This window comes from Cnephaeus nilssonii, assembly GCF_951640355.1.
Source record: "Cnephaeus nilssonii genome assembly, chromosome: X".
Taxonomy (NCBI): Eukaryota; Metazoa; Chordata; class Mammalia; order Chiroptera; family Vespertilionidae; genus Cnephaeus; species Cnephaeus nilssonii.
The window spans coordinates 129361415-129381100 of record NC_137071.1 but is presented as its reverse complement, the minus strand read 5'-3'; the positions used below and the strand labels follow the sequence as shown (position 1 = coordinate 129381100).

At 38.8% G+C, this 19686-nt stretch overlaps 1 protein-coding gene across 1 annotated transcript; it reads right to left on the bottom strand.

The window, feature by feature from the left end:
• Positions 1-8759: 8759 nt before the first annotated feature.
• NDP (norrin cystine knot growth factor NDP) lies at positions 8760-19350 on the bottom strand (the record flags this gene model as incomplete). The annotated part of the gene is made up of 2 exons (XM_079765568.1): positions 8760-8987; positions 19177-19350. The coding sequence occupies 2 exons, from the start codon at positions 19348-19350 to the stop codon at positions 8760-8762; spliced, it is 402 nt and encodes a 133-aa protein (XP_079621694.1).
• Between the last annotated feature and the right edge of the window lie 336 nt (positions 19351-19686).

The window sequence follows — 19686 nt, the reverse complement described above, 5'->3', positions numbered from 1 at the left end:
TGACATTGTGAAAAATGTTGCTTACCAATAATGAAACAGTCTGCAAAACGTTGCTAACCACAAAGTTGTTGAGAAGATTAAATTGGAAACCTATCATGTCTAGCACAATACTCAGCGTGGTAAATATTCCATGAGTGCTGTCATTGGCTTTTTACTTTAAAATTACTCTCTTGTTGGAGGTCACACAGCACACAAAGAGAGGCTTACGTTTCTTGTACATCAGCACAGGCCCTGGTGATTGATTCTGAATCTTAGACCTAACAAATGCTTGCCAGGTTCCTCAGACACACGACCCAGGCTTTTGCTTTTGTCTTTCAAAATGTTCTCTCTGCTCAGTGCTTTCTGAGTATCTGCCATGGGCCCTGTGTTTCCACGGCATGATCCTGCTTCTGCTTTTAGCACAGGTGGCTTTGCTGTCAGGGTATTTGAAGTTTTCCTTTGATGGCCCTGCAACTAAGCAACTTAATTATTAATGAGCACTCTGCCTAAAAGCCTCTCTTTTCCCCTAAATGGCTCCTGGCATATATCCAGGGCCTCAATGCACAAAAGCTAAGCTATGTCTGACCCACCCTCCCACCATTGAATGACCCCCATCTCTTCCCATTTATCTGCTGCTTGCCACCTTTGTTAGACAAGAGGAACAGTGAGCTAGGAAAAAATAAAAGGAAAAATGTAACACTTTTTAAAATGAAATATTTCCTATTTCCATTTTTTTAAAAATTTCAAAATGAATGATGCATTAACATCAATTCACTATGTTCTGAGATTAGTCAAAGCAATATTTCAATGAGTTTTCTTCCATTTTTTATCACTTATGTAAAACATCACCCATGCACAACTCTTAAAAAGAAGAAAAGGAAAAACATAAAATCAATAAGTAAAAATATAAGATTTCTTAGTGGTGAAATCACAACAGAGATTTAAAAAAAAATCTCAGCTGGTGTGACCCAGTGGTTGAGCATCGACCTATGAACTAGGAGATCATGGTTTGATTCCCAGTCAGGGCACTTGCTGAGGTTTTGGGTTCAATCCCCAGTGTGGGGGTGTAGGAGGCAGCCAATCAATGATTCTCTATTATCATTGATGTTTCTATCTCCCTATTCCTCTCCCTTTTCTCTCTTTAAAAAAATCAATAAAAACATATTTGTAAAAAAAAATATTAACCCCTTTAAAAAAAGTTCCTTCACTTTCAGAATAGGTTAGTGTTAGAGTAGGGGTGTGTGTGTGTGTGTGTGTGTGTGTGTGTGTGTGTGTGTGTGTTGAAAGAACATTCATGGTATGGGAAGAGACCTTTGTAATAAGGTATAAGATACTGAGATATAGAAAACATAAGTGATTGGCTCTAGATCATACAGCTATTTAATGAAGATAGGAGTGATTTCAGGTTCACTGACTCCTAGGGTGTTGTTGGGCAAAGCCACATTGGTAATAAAGTCTCTGAAATGTCCAAGTAACTATTGATTTGCCACATCATAAGCTGTTTTATCCATAATTTGCAGGCTTATCATCTTTGCCCTTGTTCTTAGATTTGTCCACCATAAAGTATTTGCTTTTTTTCCCTCAGGGATTTCAGTACATCCCTGAAATCTCAAAAGTAATATGCAGTTCAAATTGGTATGCACTATGAATGTAAACTAAACACCAGATTTCAAAGACTTGGCAAGACAAAAATGTAAAATATCTCATTAATAACATTTCATATTGATTTCATATTGAAATGATAATATTTGAGATTATGTTGGATTAGTAAGATGTATTGCTAAAATTAATTTTACTTGTTTATTTTTTAAACATGGCTACTAAGAAATTTAAAATGATGTGGCCATATTAAATTTCTATTAGGCAGCACGGATATAGGTAATATAAAATTGAATTTTCCATTTTTTTCTGAAATTTCATTGTGATTATAAAGGCAAGCAGTGGATTTTTGTACATTGATTTTGTATCCTGCAACTTTACTGCATTTGTTTATTGTTTCTAATGGTTTTTTGGTGGAGTCTTTATGGGTTCTTATATAAAGAATCAGGTCATCTGCAAAAAGTGACACTTTTACAAAAAGAATCAAGAACATAGCATTGGTCAATGATGTGAATACTGGTTGAGAAGTTAGGAGGCACAGGATCAAAACCATCTATAAAATGAGAGAGTTGGATGACACGCCTTCCATGTTTCTTTTCAGACCAGTAATTCTGTAGTACTATGATTTCTCATGGCTTCTTCCAACAACAGGTACTTAAAAAGTCATGAATCACAAATAGAGTTGTGGAATCTAATAAGGGAAAGAGGAAATCATCCCAATGCAAAAGAGGAAATGATTGAATGTTAGAAAACATACTGCTGGTGTAGACCAAAACTGAAGAGAATACATTAAGAATTTAATTTTTTAAAACCATAAGCAGGGTTTAGAAGGTCAGTTATTACAAGGAAGTGCTTTACTTCTTTAAAATTTATTTTTATAACATATGTGCATGTACAGATGCTTTATATATTCTTTGTGATGATGATGACAATATTAGTTTTGGTGATCATGTTGAAGATAATGAAGAACTCTGGAAAAAAAAATGTCTGAGTGATTACAAACCATAAGCACTAACTCATACTATCTGCAAATTGGGGATAATATTAACCTCAAAGTTGGTTGGGAGAATAAAATGAGATAAAGTAGAGAAAATGCTAAGCACAAGTCTGCTTCATTACACACTGTTAATCAAGGTTAACAATGATGATGATGATAATGATAATGATGATGACAATGATGATAATAATGATGATGATGACAGGCCTCACAAATTAAGCTGTTCCTAGGGAGCAATATCCAATTCTCAACAATTTTAAAATAAAACATTCAAGTTAACATATATGTATAGCACTAGGACATTGGAGTCATTCAAAAGATTATAGCCAAATATGATAGGGCTTTAAACTCACAAATGTGGCTTTGTTTTCATATATAATTTAGAATTATTTCTTTTTTCCCCAGAAGTTTATATTAGAATAGCATAGTATCTAAAATTCAATGGGGTCAAGGTCCTGCATGCTTTGTGTTCATTCTGGGATCATAGTTTGATAATCAGAACTGACATATACCAACACAAAATGGTTTTATGGTCCTGTCCTTCTGTTCACAAACTTTAGAAATAAAAAAAAAACTGTTTGGGAATAGCAAAGAAAGCACAGAGTTTATAAGGTCAGAAGACAACCTCCAGCTTATCTGTGAGATTTTTGTAATAAAGCTTATCTCATATGAATATTTTGAAAACCAAATGAAATGCAATCTATGTGAGTGATGTACAAATGCTAATGTTGTTACTGAAAGTCATATCCCCTTACTTTTATAACAACCACTTTAAAATGAACACACAAGATCATCTGCTTTATTTTGTTCATTAGATTTCACATATAAGTGAAATCATGTGATATTTGTCTTTCTCTGACTGGCATATTTCACTTAGCATAATACTCTCCAGGTCCATCCATGCTATTGCAAAAGCTAAGATTTCCTTCTTTTTCATGGCTGAGTAGTATTCTATTGTGTAAATGTACCACAGCTTTTTTTTTTTTTTAATCCACAAATGTACTGATGGGCACTTGAGCTGCTTCGAAATCTTGGCTATTGTAAATAACATTGCAATGAACACAGGGCTCTATATATTCTTTCAAATTAGTGTTTCAGGTTTCTTTGGATATATTCCCAGAAGTGCAATTGCTGGGTTGTAAGGCAGTTCCATCTTTAATTTTTTGAGGTAACTCCATACTGCTTTCCACAATGGCTGCAACAAAATAGAAATAGACTTATAGTTACAGAGAACAGCCTGGCAGCTGTTAAAGAGGAGAGGAAAAGTGCTGGGTGATAAAGATGAAGGGATTAAGCAAACAAACAAACAAAAAAACCCCACATTATAGACAGACAACAGTATGGCGATTGCCAGAGGGAAGGGGAGGTGGGGGGATTAGGAGAAGGTAAAGGGAGAATAAATGGTGATGGAAGGACACTTGGGGTGTTGAACACACAATACAATATATGAATTATATATTAATGCATTGTACCCCTGAAACCTATATAATTTTATTAACCAATGTAACTCCAATAAACTCAATAAAAAATCATCTACTTTGTAGATTATCTCTATATGTCATCAGTATACTTAATTATAGTCATTTCTAGCCCTCTGTAGCCTGTGCACATAATAAAGCTAGGCTATGACTTTTTCACCTCAACATCTCCAGCATTTGGCATTCTGACATATAGTAGGTGCCGGCACATATATTTAAATTATGAACTTAAAGGAAACAGAAACATAATTTTAACCCTAAATATCATTGGACCACATCATGAGACTACACAGCTTAGATGCACGTGTTTCCTTTTACAGGCCAATAAAATATGTAAAAGTTACTGTTTCAGGCTTGGTTCCCAAGAGTCAGATATTGAGATGGAGCCTGTGGTGCAGGGTATTTATTAGGGATCAGCACCTGTGAAAGGCCAGGGGAGAAGCAAGCTTGGGCAGAAAGAGAAGTCGAGCTGGCATACGTTGGTCAGCCTAGTGGACAACTCTGGAACCAAGTTTGCCCACTAAAGTCTTTCATCAGGCCAAGATAGTCAGGCTCTCACTCTCCCACCTCCATCACTCATTGGATCCTCCATCACTCCTCCACTACTCCTGGGAGAGAATGCCCTTGGGCAAGGTGACTCTGCAGCTGAGACAGTCTCTGAAGAGATCGACAGCTAAGGCAACAAGTCTTTCCCTGGTGCTTGTCCATATTCACCAGAGCCATCAAATTTAAAATGTTCTGTCTACCACATAAGAAGAGACATTCATATTTGAGGGCACAGAATGACTTTACTCAATGTGGAATTTGGAATTACATTCACAATCAAATTGAAGAAAAGGCCTATGCTGTTATAGATTTATGGTAGCATATACCAAAACATTTCATTAATATAGTGAAGACTCACAGGAAGACATTGGTGTGTTGGCATGTAATGTCATTTTCTCATGAAATACTGTCCTTCAGCAAGTAGTTTCTGGGTACCTGTTTGTGCATTAAAACAGACATTATTAAGTAAAGCACTCCTCTGGGGATGTAATGATACAGCTTTGTGCAGAACCTCTCTTCCCAGATCCAACCTTCTTCACTGTTTTAGCTTCTGAAGGTAATGAGTATGTCTTTCTGCCAGGTGTGGCTGCGTCTAGGGTCATGAAGAAAGCACCATTAGCAGGATATGGGTTTCCTTTCTGATCTAAGCCTTCTTACCCATTGATCCCCATGCACTCAGTGTTCCATCTTGGCAGCTGTCTTTCTAAAGTGTATATGGTGTGTGTGTTTTTAGAGAGAGAGAGAGAGAGAGAGAGAGAGAGAGAGAGAGAGAGAGGAGAGAGATACATCAATCGACTGCCTCCCGCAACTGGTGATCAAACCTGAAACCTATGTACTAGTATATGCACTTACCGGGAATCGAACCAGCAACCTTCTGGTGCAGGAACAATGCTCCAATAAACTGTGCCACCTTGGCAAGGGCCAAGTGTATATGTTTTAATGATGCCTGAAGAAGTGACCAAAACCAGATTTGTGCCTTAATTTCTCCGAAGTTACAAGGAAGAAATCAACTTAAAGAGTTCCCTGGTCATAGTGCGTATGCAATCCTGCTCTACTTACTACAAAATAATGTATTGGATGGATTAGCAAACATTTGAGTTTACTAGAAAATCAACCATTACGTATTTCCTCAGGACCTAGAAGGGTTGATTTTCTTTCATTTTAAGTTTCTGGGGAAAGTTCAGCAGCTTACACAAATGAGACTTAAGAGATTGGTGTGGGAAACTGAGACATCAATTCAGTCCATAAGCCCTTCTATCTTCCAGTGCAGTGTTAACTCATTATTATTAAATTCTTATAAATAATGAGGATAAGATCATTTTACAAGAGGCTTGCTCTCCACCATTATGGATTATCATACAGACATTTAGGATGTAAGCTACTAAGATTATAACATATTTTAGTCTGCCTTTATTCATGCATAACAAATGGGAAAGACGGATGAACATTCCTTACACATTCCAGCAGTAGTGTTTTTAACCAATCTATGTTTTCATTTGGTTCTCTCTCAATCCCTTAAGGGTAGACATTAAAATAAGGCTAAATATGTTTAATTTTTGAAAGATATAATACAAATTCCATAGTAAGCTAAAATCCAATAATGTCTAAATTTTTTTCAGTTCCCAGGGTTATTTTTAGGTCTTTAGGGAAAATATAAGGTTTTTTTCCCTCTTTCTCAGCCTTGAAGTGCCCCATTTTGACATGACTGTCTCGTCGCACCCTTTTTCAGCCCATTCACCATATTCAGCATCCAAGATCCTGAAAAGACTGAGGTTCCTTTCACGGGTGGGGGTGGGGGTGGGGAAGGGAAGCACCATGCTGTGGAGCTGGAAACCTGGGTTCTGGTTCTAGTTCCAAACCCACAACTAAGTGTGGTACTTTGGGCAAGTCCCTGACTTTCTGCAGGCCTTCATTTGCTCATCAATTTAGGGAGAAAAGAGAATGGCTGCTTTTTAATGGTCCTCCCAATGCCACTGTCCTATGATTCTCTAATGTTTCAAGCATGTTCTGCTTTGACAATAGACCATGTAATGGGATTCGAAAAGAACATTTTCTATGGCTTTCAGGGAATTTGGAAAATATGAGTCATATAACTACCCCCTCCAGTCCAAAAACGGTAGTAAGGAAATAAATACTGGAATTTGGGCCATGTGACTTTTAAAGCAAATTGAGTTTTCAAAGCCAGAAAGATATATTTTAAGGCTACAGTATTATTTCCACTTTTTGATTAGTGACATGAAAGAATAGCTATAAATGTGACCAGCGGTTAATACTTTCATTATCAGTTAAGAATTATAACCATTTAACTTTAGGTATTAAATTTAATTCTTTTTTATGACAAAAATTTTCTTCATATAATGGTCCAAATTAACATTTCACATTTGCCTTCAGAATGAGACAACCGCCAAGTTAGTGGACTGCCTGGCTCTGACACAATGAAGGTTAAGATTAAGGTCAAGGCTTAATAACATTGTATTTTTTTCTGCTCCAAAGTCACAAATACAAATTTAACCCTGCTGGATTTTTAAAGAAATGTGTGAAAGCTATGCCAACGAGTTTATAAAACCATCATGTCTACAGGAAAAGTAATTCACAGGTTGGCTGTACTAACAGTGGGGTGCACTGGCATTTCTGGTGGGCCAAGACAGCATGGTGTCAAGGTTGCCCTGGAAACTGACTTGCCAGTCTGGGTTAGTGTTGAGATGCCTAAAGCAGACATGGCACTATGTTAGCACTGTGAATGTTCTTGTAATGCTCAGGAGTATCATGGGACCTATAGCCCTGGATGGTCAATGACACAGAAACCATAGCAGTGAACAATTTATCTTCTTTCTGGTTCTTCGGACTTCATTTATGAATATTTATTCTCTTCTGAGTAAAGTGAAGAAATTAAAAAGGCGATAACTTTTCCATTTTATTTTGTAGTGCCTAAGGAAGCCAGAATGCATCAGATTTTATGTTCATTCAATAAACTATATTCTGAGACTAAAAGCCAAATTTAAAAATGCCCCACCATGCATTCTGGAACCCGATCTCCCTCTTTTTCTGGACTCCCCCCCCCCCCCCGCGCACCACCACAATGCACACACAGTAGGGATGCATCAAAGTAAGATATTTAGAAGGAAAAAACAATGCTTACACAGTCAGAATTTTGACGATACTCTCTTTTTATTTCACAACATGGGAATAACTCAAATTTGGAGTCTCAAAGACCAAAATATATTTAAACCAAATGTTTAGAAGATGAGCCAGGCCACCATTTTGGCAGCAAGCTTCACATGGCCTAGTGGATGTTGGAGAAAAATGCCTGCAGCATGGCTAGAGCTATAGCACACCCACAAATAGATTCATACTTGGTTGTCTAATTTGCATGCATGAGTATAGTGCATTCTCCAGGCCACTAGTACACATATGCCTTTTTCAAAGTCAGTGCAGAATCTGTATTTGTGCAGGTCTTTAAAAGTCTGCTCCCTTACAAAGTTTTAACATAATTTATCCGAGAGAGTCTTCAGGTGACAAATTCTTATGCCACCTTTATTTTCCAAAAGTCATTTCTGAATAGTAATTACAGCTATCAGGAGTCCCAGCATCGTATAAGAGAATCTGTTTAATTATTTGAATGTCAGCTGGCTGTGATTGAACTTGAATAAACATACCCACATGCTTGATGCCTGGAATTTCAAATTGGGAACCGTTAGCAGCAATGGCAACTTTAGACCGAATGACAAGATAAATAAAAATTAGCTGATGTCCCAGGAAGAATTGGGCATTCCTGTTTTCCAAAGTGAATGCTTCTCTAATCTGCACCGAACAGCGACAGTCTGACCCACTCTTGCCTGGGGGCCCATTTTCCCCACTAATGCTGAATTGTTGGAAACCCAAACAACATTCAGCGCCAAAGGGGAAGACGCCTGAATCTGAAAAGGAAGCAAAAGAAATTGTACCAGGGAAAGGAGACAGGAATGGACAACAGGTTCCCAGAGTATCTCTCTCTGTCAACAAGCATGTAAAGTCTTTATTACTGAAATATGCAGAATCCTGTGGGAATTGCTGCATTTTTTTTGCCTTAACTTCTTTCTTGCCAGTCCATCCATGACTGATTGAATTGTCTCACTGATGGAGGGAGGTTGTCCCATCCCAAAGCCACTCAGCAGCAGGTCTCAGGAGCCACATTCCTCGCAGTGACAGGAGAGGATGTACCGGTAGGTGGCCGTGAGTCGCATGCCCCCTGAGCAGCGCAGCCGCAATGCTTTCAGCTTGGAGGTCTGGGGACGGCAGCAGTGACAGGAAGAGCGGAAGGGCTGCTTGAGGACAGTGCTGAAGGACACCAAGGGCTCGGAGCGTGATGCCTGGCTGCAGTGTCCTTCACACCTGGCCAGAAGCACCATCTGGGGAGAGAAGAAAGCTAGTTACCATGTGGAGATGCCAAACCCCAGCCAGGTTGCACAGCCTTCTTTACAAGGACCTAATACTGTTTGCCAATTCCTGCTGGATTAGATCAGTGGCTCTCAACTCTGGTTGCATGTTGGAATCATGTGGTAAAACTTGTTTTTAAAATGTCCACACCCAGGCCTTGTCTCAGACCAACTGAGTTAAAATCCTTGAAGACAGAGCCAGACTTTTGTGGTTTTCAAAACTCCTTAAGTGATATTTAAGTGCACTCAGAGTTTAGAACAACCGAATAAGGCCTACCACCATGATGTGCGAATAAAAATCAAAGAACAAAAGAAATATCCTCAGACAGGTGGCAGTTTACCATTGGCCTGATGTCAACTTTATGAGTCTTAAAATGCAGAAAGTCATTCCAAATTAAAGTCAGGGGGTAAAGAATAGCTACAGAAAAAATTGTTATGTGAAGGGAATTTCTAAACGAAAGGAATATGGTTTCTGAAGAAGAAAACAAAAGGACAATCTGGGTGATACTTAGGAAAAATAATTCTAGGTAATACAACTTGAAACAAGAGCATGAAATAGAAACAAGGTACAGTTTGGGCCCTGGAATGACACTTCTGGGTTTATACATTGAGGGAGCCTAAGATTTGTGCAATCACATCTTCAGGTTATTTGAGGCAAATATTAACTCATTCTAACCATCTCCATTTCCAAAGGTAGGTTAGTATGAAAATAAAACTTGGGCTGAAGTAACAGAGGATACATATTCTTTATAATGTCTCTTAATGTGGCTTTAGTAAACAGACTTCTTTAAGAATCTGATGCAAACTACCAAAGTTATCCCCAGAACAATGGACATAAGCACACACTCAATATTTTGCATAAAGATTAAGAGGACGGAGCTGAGGCTCATTTATGTATCTCATATATAAATCCTGGTGTCCTTAAAGTGGCAGCCATTGGTGGAGTAGGGTGGGCCACTTGAGTCATTAAGCTATATAATCCTATCTAGTGGGACACAGGAGATGAGGGGACCCTGAGTCCATGTTAATGTGGGAGGATTTTGCTTGTTGAATTTCATATTAAGTGGTAGAAAAAGTTGCCCTATAATTTCAGAACTAACAATAAGAACATAAAAAATGGAACTATTTAAATACAAAGAATAAAAAAGATACATATATACATGAAACCATTTGACATTTACTTCATGGTATTTAGGAGTTAATAGCTGTTATTAAAAATGCACCAAATCTTAACTATTGTAAATTGCCCAAGGGCCCAGCAGCAGATGAGCGGATAAAAAAGCTATGGTACATTTACACAATGGAATACTATGCATCTGTATAAAAGAATGATTTCTTACCCTTTGAGACAGCATGGATGGACCTGGATATTATTATGCTAAGTGAAATTAACCAGTCAGAGAAAGACAAGTATCACATGATCTCACTCATATGTGGAATCCAATGAACAAAATAAACTGATGAGCAAAATAGATCTGGCCCTAGCCAGTTTGGCTCAGTGGATAGGGCATCAGCCTGAAGACTGAGGGTTCCAGGTTCTATTCCAGTCAAGGGCACATGCCCGGGTTGCAGGATCGATCCCCAATAGGGAGCGTGCAGGAGGTAGCCTATCCATGATTCTCTCTCATCATTGATGTTTCGATCTCTCTCTCCCTCTCCCTTTTTGTCTAAAATCAATAAAAATATATTTTAAAAATTAATAGTAATTAACAAAATAGATCCAGAGACATAGAAGCATGGAACAGACTGGAAAATCAGAAGGAAGGCGGAGGTGGGTGGGTAGGTGCGAAGAGATCAACCAAAGAACTTGCATGCACATATGCATAACCTATGGACACAGACAATAGGGTGGTGAAAGGCCTAGGAAGTGCAGGTGCTGGGTGGAGGGGGTCAATGAGAAAAAAAAAAAACACCAAGGGGACATTTGTAATAGTATCAACAATAAAGATAATTTAAAAAAAAAGACTTGTGATAAAGGTAGTTTTGTAGGTTTAAAATATTATCTTTAGAAATAAAATATATAAGAAGAATAAAAAAACTCCACCAGCTATTATCTTGGACATTATCCTATAGGACAGAATTAAACACGCAAGGATTAAAAGAAGGAAATGGCCTGCCCATCTTTCCAACAGGAAGAGAAGCTGATAATTATAGATCATTACCTGAGAAGATGTTGGGCAGTATCCAACAATCTCTTAGCAACCAAGAGATTATGAGATACTAGGAAACAACCAGCAGGGCTTGGTGAAGATAGACTGAATGAGACCTATTAATTTATTTTCTCTGAAAGATCAGAGGTGGAGAGAAAATAGCAGCTGTAACCCATTTGGCTTTTATTAAAACTTTGATTCTATCCTGCCTGCTCTTCACATTGATAGTTGAAACTAACATGATCTGAAATAGGTTTTGAGAGATTATGCCATAGGTCAGTATTACCTGGGCCAATCCTATCCCTCTAATGAAAGAGTCCAAGGTCCTCCCCAGTCCCTTCTTCACACACCCTCCAGTACATGGGAAGAGCTCCTTGACATCTCATTTTGAAGACGTGGTGATCAATTTACTCATCTCTAATGCAGATCACCTATTAGGCAGATTAAGCAGTTATTCATAGAATAACCTCCTAAAATGGAGTCTGGATGGATACAGTGAACCTATGCCAACAGACTTAATTCAGAAGCAAAGACATGGTGGGGCATCATCCCTAAATGACACACATACAGGTGAACCAAATGTAGACCTTGAATGGCCAGGCAATTAGCCTTGGTCTGTAAAATGACAAAGTCAGCAATCAATGTAGGGCCATTTGTAGAAAAACTAAACTGGTAGTAATTTCACTAAAAGTTTTCAGGTTCTCAAGCTCTACCTTCAGCTCATTCTGAAGGACAAGATCTCCAACACTGAAGACTCTGGGGCCACCTCCAATGGGCCCCTCTTTCTGGGCAAGGGGAATACACAGACATACAATAAACACCTTCAGTGGCTGTTCCCAGCCTTCAGAATAAAATTTAAAATCCTGAACAGGCACTAAGGCCCTCTATGACATGGATTTCACATATCTTTCCAGTCTTTCTTACAACTATTTTGATTCACATCATCCACTCCCTATTCTGATCAAGCTTAATTACTTAGGAGTTCATGGAACTATACTGAATTTCCCTGCCTCTTACTTTTGCTCATGTCTTTACTCTTTTAGGAATACCCTTTTCTCCTAGCTCTGCTTAATGAAATCTCAACTACCCTCCATTGCCAAAATGAAATGCTCTTTCCTTGAAGAAGAGACGATGAAACAATTATTGGGCCCTTAATGTTCTCAACACACACACACACACACACACACACACACACACACACACACATACACACACACATGCAAATCTACTATCTGAGAGATTCCCAGTATATAGATATTATCTGAAAACTGAAAACTATATTAAAATCTAGGTGTGTTTTGTGTATGTTGGATAGGTGAAGTGGGGAGTGTGTAAGATAAGATCCATAAGTGTGTCGGTAAGGAATGAAAGGGGTAAATATCTGCTCTCCAGGTTCACTCTTGATATGCCACATTTTAGTCTCTGCCATGCCTCACTTGTGTTACAGATTTAATGAACGTCTTCTGACCTCTTCCAGACCAGAGCTTCTTAAACTATAAAATGCCTGTAAATCAGATCTTATTAAAATGTATAATGTGATTGAGTAGTTCTGAGACCAGAAATTCCGCATTTCTTATAAGATTTTGGTGTATGTGAGTACTCCTGGGCTAACCTCCACACTTTGATTAGCAAGGCTCTGGGCCTGTTAAAATTTGAGAGGCTCTGCTCCATATGGATCACCAGATAGTGACCATTTAATTCATAATAACAATAGCACTAAAATGTATTGAGTGCTTACAACATTTAATCTCATTTAATCATCATAGCAATCCTATGCTAAAAAGTAAATCTATAGTATTGTTACAGATAAGGTAAATGAAGATTTAGAAAGTTTAAGTAACTTGCTCAAACTCATATATCTGATAAAAGGCAGAGTTGGAGTCAAACTCAGGTCTGTCTAAAACCAAACCCCTGGTCTAAATCACTATAATATCCTGCATCCTGATATTAAGATGTTTTTCTGAGGTATGAACCAACTCACCATTCTCTGATTAGACCTGCCTCTAGAAGCCCTAACTACATATCATTTCCGTACAAGTCTGACCTTTGTCTTATGGGCCTCTTGGGACACATCATCACCATCTCCAAGCATACACAGAGCTGAATCTTCTAAGATCCATGGCAGTCCTAAATAATACCTTCTTCACTGTCAAGATCCTCACTCAGCTCTATCCTTCAGTGATTTGGGGACTCCCAGCAATTCTCTGGATAGTACCAGACACTCTCTAACTCCTAACCAATTCATCCCTCAGTTCAGTAAACATTTGACACTTTCAAACATCAGGTCACCTGCTAAAACACGGTGGCCCCCAATTTGTGGTTGACATATTCCTCATGCTTGGATGACTTCTCACAGCCCAGGTGAGTGACAGATATATGTTATATGCTTTGGGTCCAGTTTAATTTTTATTATTTTATGTGTCCTAAACAAGTGGCCTGATGCTAAGAAGCTAGTCAACTCCTCCAGTAGCTCCTTTGTGTTCCCCAACCTTGTTGTCACTTGGCTCCAGCTGTATATGAAAGTCAGTTTCTTCCAATATGAAGGTTCAGAGTGTTTGCTCAAGAACAGGCTCCTTCATGCTCTTATCTGACTTCCATGTGCTGAGGCTAAGAGTAATAGAAAGGTCCGTGGGTAATAAAAAAGAATAGTAAGGATGATGATTTATAACATGTATTTAATATTTACCAGATCCCAGGCACTGTGCCAAGCCCTTCATATGCAACTTAGTTCTTAATAATCATTTCAGAAGGTAAGCTCTCCCTATTTTACAAATTAAGGAATTAAAAGGCAGAGGATATGACTGAAATAATATAACTGTGCAATGGAGATTCGGGATTATGAACCAACACAGCCTAATTCCTGAGCCTTTTCTCCTAAATGCAGTGCTATGCTGTTAGGCCATGGCAGTCAGCCTGTCAAGCCCTCAGTCTTCATAAGATTTTCAAGTTGATCATGGGCAAGTTCAAGCGACATTGTGTTGGTTGTAGCCTACAGTGATTCCTGGGTCCAGACCAAAGAATGCACTGGAGACATCAGGCCTCTGCTCCCTCTGGTGACCCTATCATGGTTCTTAGACAGTTATATCTTTTCTGCAATACACAACTATCTTCTGAATGAGAGAAATTCCAAACACAGATGGCTTTCATCACCCTTTGTTGAAAGATTTTTACCATCCCTAAAGTCACTTTCCTCTTCTGTCATGTGGAACCCCTGTGAATCCTGGCTCAGGCCATGACTGACTAGATGTCTCCATCATTGTAAGAATACAGATGTACCTGTCCCATCCAAGAACAGAATTATGGTTATTTTACCCCAATTGAGTGAGAAACATATTTTTCCTTTTTCTCAGCAGTGAAGACTGTATACTTATATTCCATGACACCTTTTTCCTCAGGATCCAGATTTACCCATGTTTCTCCTAAACCTTCCCTTACCAACACCTTTACCAAATGACTGTTCAACTCATTTCCAGGGACCCAGATATACCTTTAGACCTTTAAAGTGTCCATGCCAGGCTCAGGGCATCAGCAAAATTTCAACAAAGGGAAGGAAACAGTATTTATTGGGGATGTGGTTATGGTGATGAGAGCTTTGATAGGGTGGGGTGAACTTTGTAAATTCCAAATGAAATCTGGTCCCTTCACTGAGGTAAAAACTCAACCGGACATGATTAGGCCTTCGCACACAGAACACTTCCCTTCCCTCTCTCCTCCATTTACTTGTAAACATGAGAACTAAAACTTTGTATTTTTTCTAATTTTGTGCCTCTAGAACCTACCACAATGCCTTCACATAGTAGGAATTCAGTATACATTTGTTTCTTTTTTTTTTTAAATAAATCTTACCTCCCCGATAGTTAATTGTGTTATAAACTGAATATTCCCGACTTCCTCCCAACCCCAAGGCTCCGTCTTTGGCATGCCAGGTCCTTTTTACTCCGGGAATTTTCCCAGGATTTGTCTCCTGAATCCTCCTCCTCCTCCTCTTTTGATGCAGGTCTTGTGGCCCTTCAGAGTTCAGACAACCTTATGTCATGGTTCCACACCCCTGTCCCAGGGCCACCATCTCTCACTACTCATCCAACTCAGACTTCACGGAACTGTCCAACCAGCTTGCTTTCCTGATCTCAGTCCCTGAATACCTCTCCCTGGACTGAATCCAAAAGTGACCCCCCCTCCAGTCCCTCTTTCCTCTTCTCACCTGGGAAAGGAGGTCAGACAGCAGAATCTGTTTCTCTTTGACTTTTATCCCTCCTTTTAGCACCTAGCACAGTGGCTTACATTTACTTTGCTCTTCTGCATGCTCTCCTCATCACTGCCAAATTTCTCTGTTCAACATGAACTACAATGAGGTTTATTTTCCTAATCCGTTAAGGCTATAGGAGATCCCAACAGTTATTGAGGTTACAGTAGTGACAGAAATAGAAAAGTGAGCCTAAACACCTGTCACGTTTATAACTTTGTCATCAAGATCATATCATTTATTAATACCTATCATATGCCAGACTCTGTGCTAGATGCTTTATAAATATTATCACCAATACTCATGCCCACACATTTAGGTAGACAGCAATAGCTCCATTCAACAAAGAAACAGAGGTACCAAATAATTACTTCTTTCCCCAGTTGGCAACCTGTGGACCTTGAATTTGAAGCCAGGTCTCTCTCACTTAAAAGTGTGGAATGCCTCAATTCCTTTAAACATGCCCAGACGGCTCATTTCCACTAACTACTGACACTTTGCCTGCTTATTCTATAGCCTTCACTCAGAATTTCAGGCAAGATTATAAATGAACCTGCCACTCCCAGAATTTTTTGTACCTAATCCTAGGAGGTGTCACCACTAAATGCCACCAGGCACATCACAATCTGTGGCTACTCTGACCTCCTTAGTGGACCAGTGTAGCCAGTCTTTTCTGCCTGAATCCATTTCAGCTCTTTCCTAAATTGTTAGGAGTGGGTCAACAGACCCCTGGGGCTGGCCAGCTGCAAGTTTAGAGCTAGGGGAATAGGCAGTTTCATGGAATTCTCCCTGAAAAGCTTTCACTACTAGTTCTAGTTCTAGAAAGATTACTGAGTATAAGTCATAATTTCCAGCAGATCAGAAGTTAAGCCTGGATTCCCAAATACTAGCTTCTGCATTCTGTTTGCTTTCCTCCAGCATGAAGCCAAGTTGTTAGATGAATGCTCCGAGGCAGACATTGCTACTCCTGGGCTATATAACATTGGGCAATGTACGTAATACTTCTTTCAGATTTCAGTTTTCCTTGCCAGTAAAATGGGAGTGATAATGCTTTCCAACACAGGTTTGTCAGCAATGATTAGATTATATATTATACGGTGCTTGGCATATATTAGCTGTTCAAGCAGGTGCCCTCCCTTTGATAAGCCTGGGTAACAAGCCCCCCTTCATCTGTCTTCCTAAGGGCAAATGTTGGATAAATGTAAGTCAGGAAGGATTAACAATCGAGGAGCAAATAGTAGGCATGTATTTAGTAAATAATGGCCTTTGAACATTATGTTGAGAGAAAATTTTGCAGAGGAAAAATCTACCCTAGTCTCCTCTTTGTAAAAATCCCTGTTGGCTATTTTCTAAAGAGAGGTTAAAGGCTTTATCCCAAGTCTAGAAATACAAACAGTTTTGTTAAATGAGACCCACTAGACTAGAGAGAAGACCAACCTGAGTCTGTGAAAGTTAAGAATTATAGAATAATTCAGAATGAAAACCAGTTTTTGTTCATGGATACATAAAGAAAATCTAATCCAGGAAAGGTCTGGGTAGTTGAGATTCTGCCAGGTATATTTTATGGCCAAAGAAGAAAGGTTTCTAATTACAAGCACCATTTACATAAAACTATTTGAGATAGTTTGGTATATTTGAGAACAGATTGTTTCCATGAAATTACAAACATTTCTCTTATTATCACAATTTTTCACTATTTACCATAGCATTCTGGAAGAAACAGAGGTAGACTAAGGTCTGTTTCTAGAATTCATGCTCAAACACTGTGATTTTGTTGTGTTTGGAGTTAATGACATCTCTTCTTTGACCTTAGGGCACTCCTCCATCCTTTCACAAAATATTTCCAGATTGTTCTTTTGTTTTTGAAGATGCTCTTGTTTCTCTGTTCCTTCTTATTAGCACATTGACACTTTATTTTAAATAATTTTAATTCATTTTTTAAAAAAGAATTATGATTATGAAGGACAACTCAACAGAGGGAGAAATCACCCATGGAATAAGAAACACTTAATCCTAGCTAGTGCTGTGTGGGAGTGGGAGAAAAGAAGCTAATAATTGTTTCAGTCCATTTCCGAGCACAGTTGTAAAAACATATCCCATCTTTATTTTTCAATTTGTTTTAGTTTTATTTCCTAAGAAGGGACTGTGGTCTTGCAAAATTTTAAGTTTATTCATTTTTTTTTTAGCTCTACAAGTACAAATAAGAGACAGAAAGTTTTTGTTAGGTATGAGCAGGACTTTGGGACAAATACCCTTTGTGCTGTTTGGTAACACAACTCTTTTATTTGTTGCAATCTTTCTCCTTATGTCTAATTTTTCCCACAGTCATAGATCTTACTAATATAATGGTTAAAATAATTTAACTCAAATTTTTATCCCCCCAAACGTAAACAAGCCATCATCATTGAGCTATAATCAGACAAGTTATGGAAATTTTAAAGACAGACAGAAGTTGTAATGTTTTTAGATGGAGGGTAGAGAGACTTACTTATATGGTCTTACTTCTAATGGTTGATATTACAAAAACTTCTTAATTATACTGGTAATTTAAAAAATATTTGCCATATGAGAATGTTTAAGTGGTTTTAGTTCCAGGATTAAAAGTGAAAATCTCTGAGGTTGGCCTAAACAAATTCTTATTTACCAAATGTGGGAAAATTTCATTCATGTGACTGTTTGGGACAGTGACAGCCATGAGAATTCTCATTCTAAGTCTGCTCTTCTCTACTATGAGCCTCCCTTCTGGGTGGTCCATGTGGCTGGTCACTCTTGGTGATCTTTGAAGCATGGTATTCCTTCCCACAATTTGTCTCAATACTCAGACATCAGTTGCATAGGTTGCCTGTGCAAAAATCATACAATCTACTCCAACAAGAGTGATTTGGATAATCAATGTAAAAATGACAATTGATCAAATTGCCATTTACCTTTTGAAAACATATATATATATATATATATATATATATATATATATATATATGCTTAAGCGACTGGCTGACTGGCCAGCTGGCCAATCGGCCAGTAGCTATGACACGCACTGACCACCAGGGAGGCAGATGCTCAATGCAGGAGCTGCCAAGCGACAGCAACTTTGCAGAGTGCCCTCTTGCACTCTGGGACCCCTCAGGGGATGTTAGACTGCCAGTTTTGGCCTGATACCCACAGGCCAGGCTGAGGAACCCCACCAGTGCACAAATCCGTGCACCGGGCCTCAAGCTTTTACCTAAACATAGAAGATGAAGAAAGGCTTGGACCACAAGGCCAATGACCAACTATTTCATCAGGAAACTCTGTGAAGAGCCCCTCAATGAGTACATTTCACTGCTCAACCATATTTCTTACATTGCCTCATTCCTTTCTTCTTTATTACCAGTGGAGGTACAAAGTATTAAAATAACTTGTAGAGTCCATTTTTCTTTCTTGAAAAAGGACACTACCGCTCATAAATTTCACAACCAAGGGTGAAACACACCCCTCCTATCTTTTGTTTAGCAACAATTTTATTGTGAGAACCTTCCAGCTTTTCCTATTGACTTTGAGCAGCCTGAAAAGAGAGAAGCTGGCTGCGTGTACACATGCTTAATTAGGCAGCTTTACTGACAAAAGTGCAAAGCATGGTGAGAAACTGTAAGTGCATGATTCTCCCCAAATCTCTGTGGGACAGCTCTGGTTTGAGCTATCATCATAGTTCTCCATCCCCTGACAAAGGAATCTGGTTTCTCTCCTGTTTCTAGAAGTAATGCTACCCTCACAGAGATCTTGGTCTTACCTTTGAGCTACACTTGTACAGTGGGTGACTGATAGAATCGACATAGTGGTGCCTCATGCAACGCCGAGGGTCTGAGTCCATCATGAAGGAGCTGTCCGTTTTGCTGTCTGTATCTCCCATTAGTGCCAGCAGGGAGAGCATAGAAAAGGATGCAGCTAGTACATGATTTCTCATTGTTGTAAGGAAAAACTTCTCAAGAGGAACAGCAGAGGGAGGCAGAGGACTAAAAATCAGAAATGCCTTCACCTCCTAGGATCCAGTTCCTTCCAAGGAACGGGCAGGATCTGGCTGAAGCTTTCTGGTTGTCATTGTCCTTTGTATGCCAGAGTTTTGTCTTACTCTTTGCACTTGCAATCCATCATCACTCTATCTGCTGCACAGCTGGAATGAAAACAGAAATTATTTTCCCCAGAAACATTTACTGAGAAAAACTAACGGAACCCAGGAGATATTGAGTAGAATTTTTCCATGTCATTTCAAGTAGAGAATACTGGTTTCTAGAGTGTCATT